Source organism: Castor canadensis, chromosome 9, assembly GCF_047511655.1.
Source record: "Castor canadensis chromosome 9, mCasCan1.hap1v2, whole genome shotgun sequence".
Taxonomy (NCBI): domain Eukaryota; kingdom Metazoa; phylum Chordata; class Mammalia; order Rodentia; family Castoridae; genus Castor; species Castor canadensis.
Genome location: NC_133394.1, coordinates 14,677,381 through 14,695,919, shown reverse-complemented (window position 1 = coordinate 14,695,919; position 18,539 = coordinate 14,677,381). Strand labels below are relative to the sequence as shown.

Below are 18,539 nucleotides of genomic sequence, written 5' to 3'. Positions count from 1 at the left end.
CTCTGACCATCTCTGCCTTCTGCCCTCCAACTTCCCCTTCGGGTTAGGAGAAGCCAATTCACAGTTCATTTGAGCACATTTCACTAAATCATCTGTGAGGTTCCAGTAACCATGATTGTAGACATAAGGTTTCCATCAAGCGTGAGGATGTAGCTCATTGGTAGAGCCTATGCCTGGCATGTACAAGGCCCTGGGTTCAATTCCCAGCACCTCTGCAAACACGCACACAGTCTCCATTAAAGTTACTGGAAGGTAATCACTTCATCTTACATTTTTAATTAGCAGATACCATGGCTGAACCTGGAGGATGTTAATTAATTAGGCTAAGTGAAATAAGCCAGGCACAGAAAGACAAAAATACTGTATGATCTCATTTATATGAGGAATCTAACATGAAACTCATAGAACCAGAGTAGAAAGGTGGTTACAAGGGCTTGAGGGTGGGAAAGCTGGATTTAAGCTTGCAGTTTATAAAACGAATAAGTTCTTATTACAACATGGTGACTCTAGGTAATAATAATAAGTTACAAGGTTAAAGTTTGTTAGAAGAGTAACTCTTACATATTTTCACCACATACACAAAAAAGGGAATTAGGAGAGGCGATAGATACGTAAATAGCTTTCCAGTAATCCTTTCACAATGTGTTTATCCAATCATGACATTTATACCTTAAATATATACAGTTTTTGTCAATTATACCTCAGTAAAGCTGAAAAAGATAAATTAGCATATAAACAAAAAATGAAGCCAATTCTGTTCATCAAAAGAAATGGTCTCAAAACTGAAGAGAACACCCACAGAGTGGGAGAAAATATTTGCCAGCTACACATCAGACAAAGGACTGATAACCAGAATATATAGGGAACTTAAAAAACTAAATTCTCCCAAAACTAATGAACCAATAAAGAAATGGGCAAGTGAACTAAACAGAACTTTCTCAAAAGAAGAAATTCAAATGGCCAAAAAACACATGAAAAAATGCTCACCATCTCTAGCAATAAAGGAAATGCAAATTAAAACCACACTAAGATTCCACCTCACCCCTGTTAGAATAGCCATCATTAGCAACACCACCAACAACAGGTGTTGATGAGGATGTGGGGAAAAAGGAACCCTCTTACACTGCTGGTGGGAATGTAGACTAGTACAACCACTCTGGAAAAAAATTTGGAGGCTACTTAAAAAGCTACACATTGATCTACCATTTGATCCAGCAATACCACTCTTGGGGATATACCCAAAAGACTGTGACACAGGTTACTCCAGAGGCACCTGCACACCCATGTTTATTGCGGCACTATTCACAATAGCCAAGTTATGGAAATAGCCAAGATGCCCCACTACTGACGAATGGATCAAGAAAATGTGGTATCTATACACAATGGAATTTTATGCAGCCATGAAGAAGAACGAAATGTTATCATTCGCTGGTAAATGGATGGAATTGGAGAACATCATTCTGAGTGAGGTTAGCCTGGCCCAAAAGACCAAAAATCATATGTTCTCCCTCATATGCGGACATTAGATCAAGGGCAAATACAGCAAGGGGATTGGACTTTGAGCACATGATAAAAGCGAGAGCACACAAGGGAGGGGTGAGGATAGGTAAGACACCTAAAAAATTAGCTAGCATTTGTTAACCTCAACGCAGAGAAACTAAAGTAGATACCTTAAAAGCAACTGAGGCCAATAGGAGAAGGGGACCAGGAACTAGAGAAAAGGTTAGATCAAAAAGAATTAACCTAGAAGGTAACACACACGCACAGGAAATTAATGTGAGTCAACTCCCTGTATAGCTATCCTTATCTCATTTAGCAAAAACCCTTTTTCCTTCCTATTATTGCTTATACTCTCTCTTCAACAAAATTAGAGATAAGGGCAAAATAGTTTCTGCCGAGTATCAAGGGGGTGGGGGGGAGAGGGAGGGGGTGGAGTGGGTGGTAAGGGAGGGGGTGGGGGAAGGGGGAGAAATGACCCAAGCATTGTGTGCACATATGAATAATAAAACAATAAAAATTTTTTAAAAATGGAGCCAAGCTTTACAAAATAATTTTATCTTTGAAAAATCTTTTAAAGCTTATTTTGTTCTTTATTTCTCAGAGAAGAAAAGAAGGCCATGCATTATTGCTATAAGAAGATCACTTCCTCCTCTAAATATACTTTCTGTGTAATAACCCAATTGTAGTTTGATGTATGCAACTGAATCAGTATGGCTGTTTAACAAACATATTCCTAAAATCATAGCCAGTTTTACATTCAGTCTGTCACCTAGCGCTGGTCAATTTTGTGAAAGTAATCAGTTTAGTTTGCATGTGTCCCTGTGAGAAAAGGGCAACAGGAAAAGAGGGAAGGGCGGAATTGTAGCTCCTGGGAAAAGGAAGACTTCTGGAGAGGTTTGGGGGGACTCTCCCTTCTTCAGTCTAAATGTGGTCTTTGCGACAGGAAGGAGGTACCAGATAGTAGGTACCAGAACCTTATATTCAATAGGAAGCAAATTCTTCCTCTCCTTCTCCCAGGGCTGGGCCCTGGGGTAATGCAGGGAGGGTGGAGATGGGGCAGGAAGGGAACAAATCTCGTTCTCTCTCTGAAGCTACTTTTTCTTGATTTTCTAGCAAAAGAGATTTAATGTTCATCATTCTGCAGTATCAACTGTAAATATCCATTCTTATTTTTCCCTGAATGTGTTGCTAATGAAAGTGAAGGCCAATCATCAAGGGTGAATTATTTAATACAATAATGTTTTAATAGCTGAGAAGAGACACAAATACTGGCGACGCCTGTGGCTAATGGATTTCCCTGATAGGAGATAAAAGGCTGATTACACAGCAGAGCAAGTGAAGACCTGGTGCATTAATGACAATTTACAGGTCAGCTCACTTACAGGAGTGATTTAAAATACACCATCTGTTTTCTAACGGTCTGTTGATAACTACAGTTCTGCAGACAGTCTGCGTCTCTTCATCAGAAGTGTCACTTGTTTGTCCCATAATACTTTAGCAGCTAGACTCCTGTTTTTCCCGACTGAAATAGTTTCTAAATTGGTTGGATTGACAGCAGTCAACCAGGCTTTCATTCAAACTTTCTCTGAGAATTAAGCCCTAATGCTCTAAGGCATTGTGTGTATTGAATTAACTTCTCTCTGATGCATCCACCCTACTAATAGTTATGTATCATCCTTGGGAATGTTGGAAAAATAGTCACTCAAATAATCTTCTGTGTCCTGGGTTCAAACCAGGAAATCCATTGAGAAAAGAACCAGTTCCCCATCCATATGCATGTATGTACACACACACACTCCCTCTCTCACTAGGCAAGGTAAGGAGAGCTGAGCTTTGGCTTCCACTCCTATCCTCTCCCCCACTCTCTACACCTTCTGTAATCACTACCATTATGTCACAGAATATAAGGATGAAGTGTGAGGGCTTTAGAGCTACACCTCTGGGTTTAGCCCTTGTCTCTGTCACTTTCTAGCTATGGTGACCTTGTCCAGTTTGGTTAACTGTTCTGTGTCACTGTTCCCACTGGACATGGGGTAATAATTAGCCCTACCTCAAGGGGTTGCTATGTTGGATGCACATTAAGTATTTAAAGCAGCATCTGTCACACAGGAATGCTTCAAGCCACGTTGCTGTTGAAAGTGTAGGAGACAACTGGATGGAGGCCAGGCTGATCTTTCTTCGGTCCTTGAGTAGGACTTTGTAACTTACATGAATGGAGTTGGATGAATGCAAGCTTCTTTTCCCACCTATGTATTATATCATTCTCTAATAGGCATGCATAAGCCATGCACCTTCTGTGCACTCAGTGATTCTCAAAGTGTGAGCCCCACAAAGCAGAAGCAGCAGCCGTAACAGCTCCTGGAACATTGTTAGAAATGAAACTTCTATCATCTCCATCCTTCACCATTCTCCCCAGGCTCTCTGAATCAAAAAGATGGAGGCTGGGGAGTAAGTCTGTATTTTAAAGAGCCTTCCAGATGTTTCTGATGTGCTAAAATTTAAGAACCATTGCCCTAGAAGTAAACGGTGAATAAGACAGTATTCTGACCTCCAAGAGCTTCCAGACTTCAGAGAGACAGATTTGTAAACAAGCACAAACAAGGATTCTGACTGGAAACATGAGAACAGTGGTTCCCAAAAGAGGAGGGGACAATGGAGCACTTGAGGAGGAACTTTTAGAAAGAATTCCTAAGGAAGTGATACTTATACCAAGTCCTGGAAAAAAGACTTGAATTTTTCCAGTTACGGGGGAATGATATTCCGGAGTGAGAAGTGCACATGTACTCCCCGATGGATATGCATGCACACAGATCTCAACTTTGAAAGGAAGCCCTCGAGAAAAGGGGCTTTCAGGTTTTGTCCACTGTTACGTCCCCAGTGCTAGAATGTGTTCCTGGCTCACAGGAAGCATGAGTGATTGAACGCAGGGGACCTAAGTTCCCTCCTACTTAATTTTCACAAGTCATTTCTTCTCAACATATAAGATATTCAAGCCAAGGTACTTGTGAGTTTTCTGCTTTAAAGTACTATCTCTTCCTACAAGAAATTAGCCAGTGACTGGTCATTTGTCTCACATGCTGTATCTTAAAGCCTGGCTTGGGGCAGCATGAGACATTCTACCTGTAAATCTGCTGGGGTAGCTCAAGCAAAGCCCAGGGTACTTGCTTGACACAAGCTGATCCTGAACCTGCAAACTTTTCCTACAAACTATTAATGCATCTTTTAAGCATCTTCTAACCACAACAGGTCCCTCATTAAAATGTGACGAGCAGATATCTCAGGCAGTGTATTTCCTTCTGCTTTAGTTACAATCAACCCTACATACAAAGTGTTAGGGCCAGTCATGCTCTCAGAGCTGCCCTGTGCCAGATGCTCTCTCCTCTTTCTTCTGCATGCCAGGGCACACTTCACAGCCCCAGAAACTTCCCCAAGGGCACCTCTCCCTCTTCACCCTGACCACAGTGACAGGTTTGGTGACTGATTCAAAAGAAAGGACTCATGCCAAATTAAACTCCACTACTGAGGCTGCCTTCCTTTCCAAGTCACTTCTAAGGAAGCCATCCTGCAGGGTTTCCTCCCCAGCATCCCTGCCATCCCTCCTCTGGCTTTGGGTACCCACTTAATGCCATCCCTGGCTAGCTTGCTGTTGTCTCTGACAGGGCCCCAGAGAAGGTGGCTCTAACCTGTGTTTCTAATCAAGTGGATTCGAGGTCCTAGGCATTCTGGAGGACAAAGGGACTTTAGGGACCATAAGCAATGTCTTCCTTAACCTGTCACTTTGTTCCACTGTCTTCTAATAACATGAGGCTCCAAAATATTGAACAGATCAGTGAGTGGTCTGGTATTTGATAGATGGAGAAATTAAAATACATAATATTTTCAAAAACCAAAGTTGAATTGAATTTCCCATTATTTCTCTGGGCTTCCAGAGGCAATATAGCTTGGAATGGTTATAAATTTTTTTAATTTGTCTTAAAATAAAATTGAGATAGAAAGAGGAGCTAGGGATATGTAAGATCAGTTATGAGATTCCAAGTAAGAATCGTCACCTTTTTCATGAAGGTTATTACTCTGAATTCAGCTGCCTCTCTCCTAACACTGTAAACCTTATGAATAGAATGTTGAGTTGGGTAATTTTGAACTTGATAACTTTAAAGTTAATTTTGCTATTCATCCGGTGTGTCGATTTCTCTGTAAAACCTTTTTTTATTTTTCTTTCTTTATTTTAGTCCTTACCCCCAGAACAAATTAACATTTGTGGAGCGAATATATTTGTTAACACATTGTGGTTCAAAGGCACTCTTGCTATAAAATTGGGTATAATTATTAGCTTTGAATACTTCAGTTTTGCATAAACAAAAACACCTGCAAAGCACAGACCATTTAGCACAACAGGAATCCCATGTGTTCTTCATCACTTTCAGTTTTTCTGTTTTGATTCTCCTTTCATTACTTCACGTTGGTTGTAGAGGAAACGAGCTAGTGGCTGCAGTTTTTATGGGTCAGTACCAAAGCTAGTAGTAAGTGAATGCAGAGTCACTAATGGGTGAGATGCATGTTCTTAGTATCTTGAGTGTATATAAACTGTGACTGAGGACAGGAACAGAATTTTATTAGATGCACCAGGGTGGAGAAAAGATTTTGATAAACCACTCATGCAAAAATTAGAAATCAACACCAGGCTTTGTGATACATGTCTGTAATTCATCACTCAGGAGTTTGAGGCAAGAGGATCAAAAGTTGAAAGATGAGTTGTTTTAGGATTTTCCATTTGCTAGGCCTTATGTAAGAATAAATTCTAAAGAATCTAAGATTAAAGACAATAGTCTTTGACCTGAAGGAATGGGAAAGTCAGAGACTTTCGTTTACATAAATAAAAATATTATCCTAGTAAAACAGAATAAGACATACTTGTTTATTTTATTTACAAACAGAGGAAATAAAAGTCACATAAGTTATTATAGTTGAGATATGATGCTATATGCTTGTACAGACACAAAAATGACTTTACTATTCAGAAATGTATTAGGTAATAGATAATTTTAGCTGATTATTCTTCAATAGTTATCATTTTTCTTTAAGCCTAGTCTCCTAATAAAAATTATGTTTTAAATACTTAAAACCCTATTTTGTGATAAATTTAAAAAATTAGAGGAAACTTCACATGTTCTTTCTTGATAGCTATCAATTTTTTGGTGCAGATGAGAGGAATTTATAGAAATGAAATTCATGTATTACATTATTTAATTAACAGTGGTATTTGGTTACTGATTGAAAGTCATTCTAATTCTTGCTTTCTGGTTTTGCAGCTTGGCTCATCCTCTTCTGTGCCTTTTACATCTATTTTTTCTCAGCTTTTTATGACCGTTGTGGTTCCTCTTATCATTGGACAGGTAAGATCTCTAATTTTATCTATTCTTTCTTTACAGATTAAATTGTGAATTCTTATGTCATGTCAGGGCAGTTGAGAGAAAGGACATTCACAGGGAATAGACAATCATAACAATGTATGACTGTGAAAATATAAGGTTTCCTCAAGCACAGTATTCTCATCTTTTAATTTCCTAAATGACTGTTAATCTGCCTTGCAGTAAATTATATATAGGAACCCATAAACAGAATCTTAAAATCTTAGAATACTTAGAGTTTCCTTTCTGATCCTTCTTCAGAACAAGTTACTAATAAATAAATAATTTAATTATAAGCATGCAAATTAAAAACAAAGTGTTTGTTGCTTTTTTGGGTTTTTATCATAGGAAGCCACAGTAATGGGGAAAAGCATTTAGTGTTCTACTATAATGAGTGAGTCCTAGGGAAGAACATTTTGGGATGGCTGAGAGCACACACTTGGAGAGCTGCTAGGTTCTATACTTTATTCCACCTTTCACCTGCTGTGTGTCCTTGGGCAAGTCATTTAATATCCCTAGCTCCATATTCATAACTTATTACATATGGTAACAATACCTAAAGTATTGATGTGGCAATTAAATGAAGTATGCATGCATATAAAGTTCTTAGAACAGAGCCTGACACAGGTAAGTGCTCAACCATCATCAGATTTCCTTCAAATGCTAAGCAGGAAGCAGCATTTTTGAACTATTGCCTATAAAATGATGCATGTGTAGACAGAACTCACTCACTGTCTTCGTTCAGGTTCTCTGGCAACAGACTCTGGACTGGATTTCTGTACTGGACATGTACTGGGGCGCACCCTTGGGGAGGGTGAAGGAAGTGGAGCAGGAGCGATGCTTCCCCAGGGAAGGCCTCCAAAGGTCCCATTGGGAACTCTGGGACCTGCCTTAGGGCTGTTCAGAGCTCCTGCTCCTTACACCCCTGTACCAACCAGTCATTGGAGCTAGACTCTCCCATCCCCAGTGGGGCTGTGATAAAGGGGAACTTGACCTAGATCATGGGGGTGACACTCCCTCCACCTGGGTAGGTCAACCCCTCCCTCCATCCTGGAGAGATGCCTCAGAACAGAACACCACAGCATCCACTGCACAGGCACGATTTTTTACTTTAACTTTATATTTAGGACAGCGGCTAGGTAAAGGAGCACAAATGGAGAAGATGTAAAAGCAATAAAAGAATACTTTTAATTAAATACAAGGTGCTACTTCCCCCAGTGCTGATCATGTCGTAGGGATTTTGAGTAAATACCACATCCCCTGTCCACAGCAACAACTCCGCCCCATTTCCTACCTTTGGCTTCCCTGCGTATTTCTTCTGTGCAGAATGTCTTTGAACTTACTAATCATTTGACTCTTTAATCCACATCTTCTTTGAACCCCCCGATGTATGTTTCCCTAGTTTCTTTATCACAGCACCTTATTTGACTCCAGTCTTGGCCTGTCTCTCAATATATGTGCTTGTTAACACTTTCTCTCCCCTGTGAGACTATGACTTTGTGAGTACTAGAGCATACTTATTTGTTTACTGTTGTATTTCCAGACCTTAGGCACCTAATAAATATATATGCAATGAGTGTGTGGAAAAAAATTAATGAGGCTACCCAGGAGGTAGAGATTGAGAGAACCAAGATTTGAGACCAGCCTTGGCAAAATGTTAGAGAGACCCGATCTCAACCATTAAGTTGGGCATGGTGGTTCATGTCTACAATCTCAGGTTCTTAAGAAGTGTAGGTAGAAATATTGCAGTCTAAGACTGGCCCCAGGCAAAAACACAAGACCTATCTGAAAAATAACAAAATCAAAAAAGGGCCAGGGGTATGGCTCAAATGGTGGAGCTCCTGCCTAGCAAGTGCAAGGCACTAAGTTCAAGCCCCAGTGCTGCCAAAAAAAAAAAAGAGAGAGAGTTCTGTGATAATAAGGGATAAGCTTTGTCTTACAGCAATGTAACCAAGTCTACTTGTCCTTCTCCTCTCTACAGTTTAAGCTGTGGATAGCACTGATGTAAATCCATACTTCTTTTCTTGGTTCTGAAAATAATTCCGCATAGTAACCTGGAGCACATAATTGTTCTCTTTGTGAATCTTGGATATATCCTTATTATCAGTTGTATAATGTATGTAATTAAAAGAATATTTATCCAGAGAGAACAATGAGTTAGACTGCTCACCTTTGGGTGTTCAGTGGCAAAGTATTCAGTAAGTTATACAGTAGTAAAGGAAGTGAAAAAGTAGTACAGGTAGTTTTTTAAAAAGTAATCTAGTGCTGTGGTGTGGCTCAAGGGGTAGAGCACTCACCTCGTAAGCATGAGGCCTGAAGTTCAAGCCCCATCTCACAAAAAACTTAAAAACAAAAATAGTCCAGGTACCAAAATGCTTTGGTGGCTTTTTTTCCATAAGGAAACCTAAGTGCTAGCCTCTCCCTGCCCCTCTTATTCTAGTCTCAGGAATGAACAACCACCAGTCACCTATCAGCCTGGCCTCCTCCCTCTTCTTGCAAACTTACTCCCTGACACCCTGGCAGTGCCTAAATGCTACCATTTCTCCCTCAGATGTCTTCCCCATCTGGCATCTGCAAGGCCTTTGTCATTTCTAGTCCAAAATACTCTCCCAAACTTGTTTGTCTGCTCTAAGTCTCTTCCAGTTCCTATGCAATGTCTTTACTACCTCCTCCAGAAACCTTCCCTGTGGCTCCCTGTTGGCCATTTGTTGGCCCACAAAGCTTTTCACAGTTTGTCCCAACCTGCTTCTCCATTGTCACCTCCCACAACTCCCCTTCATATGGACTCCTCTTTTGCCAGGGTCATCTCACCTGAACACCCCCTTCACTTGTCTCTTCACTTGTCTTATCACTCCCGTCTTTTCTGCCAGAAAAAGTCCACTCATTTCTGCAGACTCAGTACAGAGCTGTCCTGCGATGTGAAGCCCACCTGCTCCGACTTCCCTGATTCCAGTTTTCCCATGCTACTTGATTTATAATATTTTTCAGGAGAGATGAGACTTTATCTGTAACTCCTGGAAGCAAAGACTGTACCTTCTTGGTTTTTCTATCTCCTTGCTTAGTAGAAGGCATGACCACATATTTATTTTCTGAATCTGTACATTCACCTGAGTGACTGCCTTAGTGGTAGTGTCCACAGGTGACTGCGTATGTGTATTTATAGCATACTCAGTAGCATAATGGAAGCTGTATGAAAAGATTAACAGAAGAAAATTTTGAATTTACCACGGGGGCCACCAGCTGTCATTTTCTTTGCCTAGACTTCCACTTGTTTAGGATTATATTTTTAGGTCTGGGTATTGTATATACTCAAAAACAATGACTTTTTTCTTTCTTAGCAATTTTTTAAAAAAAGATACAGTTGTCCCTCAGTATCCAAGGGGTACTGGGTCTAAGACTCCCCACAGTGCCAACGTCCATGGATGTTCAAGTCCTTGTGTGAAATAGCATTGTATATGTATATAACCTATACACACCCCCTGTGCACTTTAAACATCTGTAAGCTACTTATTATACCAAGCACAACGGAAATGCCAAGTGCACTGTTTTTGTACTGTCTTATTTAGGGAATCAAGAAAGAAAAAAAAAAAACCTATACAGGTTCAGTGCAGAGGTGATTTTTTTTCCCAAATATTTCCAATCCAAGATTGGTTGAACACACAGATGTGGAACCCATGAATTTGAAGAACCAGCCATATATGTTTTTAGAGTATCAGTTCATAGAAAAATAGATTATTCAGAATTTAATGTGAAAGAAAAGCCACATTTTCAGCCCACTGTGTTGATTTTGACCTTCTGGTGAACTGTGCTGTTATGTACACATACATAACCAAAGGGAGACCACTGTATAAGCTGTGCTTGGTGGACAATGATTATCGGATTCTGTCCTGCAAGGAAGTATGAGTCCCTTCACAGGCAGGGTTTCCAGGGCAGGCAGTGCCACCTCAGCCACCCACTCCTGTGATGATTCCCTTGAGGGTCTTGGCTACATTTGTATAGCTCGTGTAGTGTACAACACTGCCATGCTACAAAGGTGAGAGTGTTCGCCTGAGGCACCATGGACTTTTCTATCTATTGCCAGTGTTCTCTAGCATGAGGGGATCAGCATATATTAAAGAAGGGACCCCCTTTTCTAATGCCAGTGGAAGTGCTCTAGGACTAGCAGCAGGCTGTCTGCCTTGATTTTCAATCTCAGGAAGCTGACTTCTGAGCACCACCTCCTTACCTTGTCCTGTGTTCAGTAATTCTTCACCCTCATCAAGACTCACAACCAACTGGCCTTAAGCCTGTTAGCTGCTTAACTTTACTTCCCTTCTGAACAGCTTAGATTCCATAGTCCATCATTATAATCACTCATTTGCAAATATTCTCAACTCCTCCACCCTCCCTGGCACTGTATTTGCTCAGAAAGGCCCGTCCCAGGTTACACCCAACTCTGCCTGCTCGGCATATGCCACTGAGCTGCTTAGATTCAATGGTCCTTCATTACCCTCACTCCCTGGCACCACTCTCCACTTCTTCACCTCATTCTCCCTCCATTTTACTTACTTCACAAAGGCCCAAGCCTGCATCTACCAGAGCAGCAGAGCTCTGCTTCTAAGAGAGCAAGACACATTAGTTCCATTCTGTTTTAAAGTCATGGCCCCAAAGATAAAATATCATTTAAAACCTCCCAGAAACCCTACTCCACCTCCATGTAAGTCTTCTTTTTCTCCTCTTCAGAAAGACCATTTCAACATTTCTCTACTTTCAAGTCCCTTTTACTTCTGCAACACTCTCCTCTCTACCCTTTACACTTGGGGCTCACTCACTTCACTTGTTTCTCAAACATGCCAGCCTCGTTCAGTCCTTAGAGCCTTGGTACTGGCCATTCCCTCTACCCAGGCACCTCTCCACCTGTCACCTCCCGAGAAAGACCCTTCCTTCAGTGACTGTGCCATCACTACTAGTCACTGTCATGTCATCTGCTTTAAATTTTTGCTTAGTATTGTTTCATTACCTGCTTCTTGTTGGTTTAGTTTTTATTATCTTCCCAACTAGAATGTAAGCTCCACGAGAAAAGGGACCTTGTCTACCTAAGTGTGTGTCTATAGATCTATAGATACATAAATACATAGATGTGTGTGTGTGTGTGTGTGTGTGTGTGTGTGGTGACTGGGGTTTAAACTCAGGGCTTCACATTAATATTTATTTTTAATCTATTGACTTGCCTAAACTGTAAAGTGTGACCTTTGAAGACCTTGTCAGAAAGGAAAAAGAAATAGACTAGGAATATGAGCTGAATAAATTTCCCTTAACCTTTTACTAATATGAAAACTTTATCTTATGACTTTTGATTGATATTTCTGAGAGTGAATTTTGCCTCTCTGTTTTCTCCTTATGGTATTTCCATTTTATTGAAGTCATCATGACCTGGCTTAAATATGTCTGAGGCTTAGCTTGGTCCTCATCACTGCCTAGCAGCACACATGACTTTTAGGCCTCGCTTGCTTAGCTGTAGAACAAGGAGTTTTATGCTGTAATTCTGTAAGATAAGAATCGTCTTTCCATAGAGCTAGGACATTGCTTCTTCTGTCAATTCTAGAAAAAGAAAATATGTGCCCTTGTAGTGTTGTCCAAATAAAACTCTTTGAATATATCTAAGCACTTGTGACAATTACTTATTTTGTGCATAATATTTAGGAGCAGTTAATGAATAAATACTAATGAAATTGAATTTCTACCACCTTTCATTATTTTCTGTCATCTTGTATAGTTTCTGTCATCTTGGATAGTTTTCAAAGCAGCACACTAAAGCCTGCTTTTTCCCCTATAAATTAATAATTAAAAAAGCTTATCTACACAGTATGATTCATGCATTCACTAGTCTTCCCATTAGTGATTTGTTTCACAGTTTGAGATTGGCCTTTCGTGTTAAATAGGTTTTCACTAAAACTGAAGTTAGTGTTATTAACACTGATAAAAGTTTGCACTTATAAAGTATTAGTATGAACTCTTTTCATTGTTTCATATGAAGTTGTTACATTCTTCAGTGGGACATAAAATAAACAGTGATGGAAACATCACCAAACTGGAACCTGGAAACAAAAACAGGGCTCATTTACCATATTAAGCATTTTATATCCACTTAACTACTTAATCCTCACCACAACTATTGTTATACAGCTGAGGCATGCGTAAGTTAAGAAATTCACTCAGGATTTCAAAGGAGTAGAGTTAGGAGTCAAGGGCAGGCACACCATGGTTGGGACTTGACCCTGTGCTATGGTTCCCTCCGGAAATAGCAGTCATATCCTACTCACCCACCACCTAATAGCTCTTTAGCATTTTACGCAAGTTTCCTGGGCTCTCTGTGTCTTTGCTTTCAACTATAAACCCAGCAGGGTAATATTTGTACAGTCTTATGAGAATGAAATGAAGTAATACTGGAGAGAATTTTCCAGAAGTGAAGTAGATAACAGATGTTTATTGAACCCATCTATTACTATTTATATTTTTTGCAAAGGATATTAATATTTTTTTAATCTAATCAATACCTAATAAAACATTTTTAAAGAAAAATGTTATATAAATTGAATTTGAGTTCATCTCTATGGCAATACCCTTTCATCAGGAGATTAACAAAGAGAGACACAACATTTTATGACAATATATGATCAGTGCAATAAAGAATAAAAATCAAAGAATTTAAAGCCACATTGAAGAAAAATAAATTTTGAAATTCAGGCTTAACATGAAAAATTATCTATCATATGGCCTCACTCAAAAATCCATTTATAAATGTAAAAACCAAGTAGAAAGAAAAAGCAAGGAAATACCGTGACAAAAAATTACAAAAACTAAAATGATGAATATCGTACTTCCCAGTTATCTTGGTGTATCGACATTCTTCACCCAAGTCGTGTCATTTTTACAGGTTTCCAGCTCAGAATGTAATTCAGCTTATTAGAATATAGAGAGACAAATTTAAATTTCTTTAACCTCTCCTGCTATTTAATTTAAAGTAAAAAAACATCAAAATGTTGAAGATGAGACAATAAAATAAAAAAGCTTCCTGTGAAAAATTTCTTCTTCACAGGGAAAAACCAAACAAGTTAAGGAGGATTTGTCACTTAATTTTTAATGCTTAACTTTATCTGAGCTTAAGGACAATGAATTAGTATAGGTTTTGAAGAAAGATAAAACTGGCCAGCTCCCCAAATTCCTCATCCCATCTCATCTTGGTTTGTCTTCTTTCCTAAGAGAGATGTCTGTATCAGGTTCTGTTGAAAGTACGATATTGTGAGGATCTGTTTCTACCAAAGTCTTGTTTCCTGTAGGATTATTAACTTTTTCAAAAAGGCAAAGAAGTTTGGAGAATTTTTAAATGACATGAATTTTGGGCGTGTGAAAAATGATCATGTCAGCAGTATAAGCTGCTGCTGCTGAGCTAAAAGATGAGGTTTTCTGGAGTTTACAGGGAAGCCCATCCTGAGGCTTTTCAATACTACTTCACTTTGTTTATGAAACATTTTAGCTGCAGCTTTGTGAACTTCATTTGAGAGGAAGATGAAAAAACCCTATGGAACCTGGAAATATATGAAATGGCTGATAGAGATAACACAGTAATACTAAAAATGTCACAACAGTCTATTTTCCTCTAAAGCTGTTATTTATTTCACTTGTGGGTCCATCCTGTCCCAACTTTTCAGGTGTTTTCTTCATGATATTTAGTTTTCAGCATTAATCAAGGGATGTGTATAGTAGAGAGGCATGGTAGTTGGATTCTGAACTCAGCAGCCCTTGTTTCTTGCCATATCGAAAGAATCCTACTGTGCTATGAGACCAGGTGCTTTGTAATGAAGAAAGAAACTCTTAAATTAACTAAATCAGATTACTGTTCATAAAGTTAATTGGCAATTAGATATTTGTCTTGGTTTTAAAATGGCTTTGGCTTTCAAGTTACATCTCATTTGCATGTATTTATTTTGTCAAGGGGTCATGAAGGTTGGAGGTTAAGACATTTTTTCTTTGGTAATTGGGATCATATATTCTATAGCATGTTGCAGAAAGAGAACTTATGTGCCTTTAACCATGTGTATTAAAATAAAATTGAAGGACAAAGTAGATTTAAATTATTCCATATATTGTCCATTTATCCAACAGAAGCTGAGTTGTATTAAATTTAGGCAACTCTCCGCTTTCTGCTACCTAACACACTAGATTATGAGGTGACCCTCTATATGAAGCCCTTGGTAGCCTTCTCATGCCACCATATTTGAACATGGGGCCATCTGGGCCACCCATAATACCTCTAACATTGCTATCCAAAGTTTATTTTCTAAGACATCAGCCATAATATTATATAACAGAACTGCTCTTATTTCTCTTTACAGTTTTAACTTTAAGGAAAGAAGTGAATGCTAGATAAATCACCATGGTTTGGGATCATTTCTATCGCCAAAACATAACATTTTATAAATCCCAGTTATTATTTTAATACAAGATCCACTTTTTCAAAAATGTAACCACTTTTATCTGTATGTAACACTCTTTTTTCTCTTTGTTCCTGCCCCCCTCCCCAACCTCGAAGGGTTTGTTCCATACCTTGTACCACCTGATCAGATTTCCTCTGGGTCTCCCTTTATTTACACTGCTAGTTCACTTCACGAGCGCTTGAGAGGCGTGAAGTGGATCCAGCAGCCTTTTGTTCAGAGGCTCCAGTGAGAGTACAGAGTCCCCCTTTATCCTTGGGAGTATGGCCTAAGACCCTTAGTCGCTGCCGAAACCATGGATAGTGCTGAAACCCATATAGACTTTTTCCTGTAATACATACCTATGATGAAGTTTAATGTATAAATCAGGCATGATAAAAGATTGATAGCAGCAATAATTATACCAATATACTGTAATAAAATGTATTTAACATTTATGAGTTGTTTACTTCTGGAATTTTCCACTTAACATTTTTCAGAATGCAGATGAGCAGGGGTCCCTGAAACTGCAGAAAAATGAAACTATGGCTAAGGGGGTAACTACTGCAGTTTATTTTGTTCTTAAGTACCTGTAAAGAGATGCTCCAGTGTGAATTAAGCCTTTTTGGTGACAGAGTGGTTATCAGAACCCCATCAAGCCTTATCAAAAGAAGTTCCCTGACCTCATTATTGCTAATGGATCTATGGTGACTCAGCCTGTTGTGAAATCTCATGTTCAATTATGCAGGATAATGAGTGAACTTAATGTTTCAACTATCATCTTTATAATAGGGCTAATACAGCTACTTCAAAAGTGAAACAAGGTTTTAAGTAGAGTAGTTCACATTTATGTCCAAACGAAAGTTAACACCAGTATTCATACTGTCCTGATTTTAACTATGGGATTCGATTTTGAAATAAGAGAGATTGTTCTAAACTTTATATTTCACTGTTCCTTCTGTAGGAATGTGAGGACAGGTTTATTCACCTTTGAGTGTTAATTTTGGAATTCTAAAAGCATGCAAATGGCATTTGTCTTTGGATTCACAAGAACTCTAGATATTCAGAGTGTGAATTATTTAAACTCCCACAACACATGCACTTTTGCTTTTCAAGCATGAGTTATAATTTAATTAAAAACTTCTGGTGCATTGCTAGCATTTAAAATATTAATATGTTCCATGGATCACTTTCGATTATCTACTGTCTTAAAATTCTTGAAGATGTCAGATTTTTAAGATTCCCAAAGTTGCACTTGGAATTGTCTGTTGAGGCAAAGGGGACTGTGATAATTACACACATCCATTAGGATCAGTAGAGGAGATAAACTTTGGGGAGGCTTAATGGGCATGTCTCGGTGACAGCTAGGAAAGAGCATTTGGCATGATTAAGGATGGATTTGAAGCCGTTGAAAATATACTCTCATTATGGACACCCAGTGGAAGATGCACTACAAATGTTAGATTCCCCACAAGAAGAGTGGCGTGGAGGAGAAGCTTTGAAATCCACTGTGGCCCCCATCCGAATTATTCTTTCCTTTATGTCTTTCTGCTGTCAGAATCACTTTGTGATGCCCAACTCAGCTCCCTTCATCTCCGAAAAGAGGCAACCTGTTGATCTCTGTATTTCAGATTGTCCGCAGATACATCAAGGATTGGCTTGAAAGAAAGAAACCTCCTTTTGGTGCTGTCAGCAGCAGCGTGCTTCTCATGATCATCTACACCACATTCTGTGACACATTCTCGAGCCCGCACATTGACCTGGATAAGCTCAGCCTCGTGCTCATAATGTTCATAAGTGAGTTGGAAGACGGGCCCCGTGCTGTCCTCAGCCTCCTCAATAACACTGGGGAGCAATTCTCTCCTCCAAGTTTGTTTCTGATGTTAATGTGGTTAGAAATGAACTCAGCCTTGTTACGTTTCCGCACTGGCTTTACCATGAGTAAAGTTCTTTTGGAAGATATCGCTTATGCACTTAGGATCTTAGTCTCCCTTGCTTTTTATGTCTGATGCACCATTTTCTGATTTGCTGTAGGTGATGTTAGATGAGATAAGCCTGATTATCTGTCAAATTCAAATATTAGCTTGAGCAGTCTGTCACCAATTTAGTTTATTATTAAGTTTAAAATCCTTCAAATTATCTTATATTGTGATTTAAAAACAGGACTTACAGTATATGACACTATTATATGTATAATAATTTGGCTATATTGGTTAAAAGATGAATACCTGTATCATATTTTCTAATAAAATATACACAAAGTATATTTTAAGGAGTAACAAACCATAAAATGCCAGTAACTTCTAAGGCTCAAAAAGCAACCATTTATTTTTACAATACCAAAGACAACTTTTATTAATATTGTAGCATCAAATAATCTGTTGTTAAAAATCAAGATGAATTATTCCGGTGTGTATATTATATGGCACCACATTTGTGCTTTTTTGTTGTATATACTCTTATTATGAACCAGCTGTTTTTAAATTGAGAATCAAATAACTAAATCTTAAAGAAGATTTTAGATTTTCCCTGAGGAATAGATATCATAGATTGTGTCTGGGGATATTGTCAATAAGAATAGGTTAAGTCCTGCTAGTTTCAGTGATTCTATCATTTAACAATGTACATTTGTTTGGTTTATTCATTCATTTTTCTACTTGCATTCACCTAAGTTTCAAATAAAACTATGCATACCAGTAAATATGCTATAGATACTGCTTTTATAACAGTAATTTAGATTCAATCTTTTTTTTTTTTTTTTGTCTTCAGTAGTTTCTATTCAGCTGAGTTTCATGCTTTTAACCTTCATCTTTTCAACCAGGTAAGTCACTTGACTTGGTATCTCTTCTTGTTAGTCTCCTGAGGAAGGAATTACTGTTGATTTCTCTACTGTCCTATTTTTCCTCCTGTCTCACTGACCATTCTGGCTCACTTCTGCCATCGTCAAACTGTAGACATCACCAAAGGATCTGTCTTTGGCCCTTGTCTCATCTATCTGCTCCACCCACATCACATGCTAAGACAATTTCCCCCATGCTGCTGGCTTCAGCTGTCAGCTTCATACTGGTGGTTTCAAGTCTAGACCCCCCATTCAGTGTTTTCCTTAAGTTGTAGCACTATTTTTTTTCCTTATCATTTAGATATCTTCTGCTGATTGTCTCAACAAATCCTTAGACCC

The 18,539-nt window shown here is 38.8% G+C and overlaps 1 protein-coding gene across 5 annotated transcripts in view; it reads left to right on the top strand.

The window, feature by feature from the left end:
- The window catches only part of Slc10a7 (solute carrier family 10 member 7), a 241,641-nt gene that overhangs the window by 170,526 nt on the left and 52,576 nt on the right, over nt 1-18,539 (top strand). For 4 of the 5 annotated variants that reach the window (XM_074041244.1, XM_074041243.1, XM_020172460.2 and 1 more), the window contains 3 exons: nt 6,810-6,893; nt 16,993-17,158; nt 18,131-18,182. In XM_074041244.1, the coding sequence (XP_073897345.1) occupies nt 6,810-6,893; nt 16,993-17,158; nt 18,131-18,182 (302 nt within the window). The remainder of the gene's footprint in view (nt 1-6,809; nt 6,894-16,992; nt 17,159-18,130; nt 18,183-18,539) is intronic. The other variant, XM_074041242.1, reaches the window with a different exon arrangement.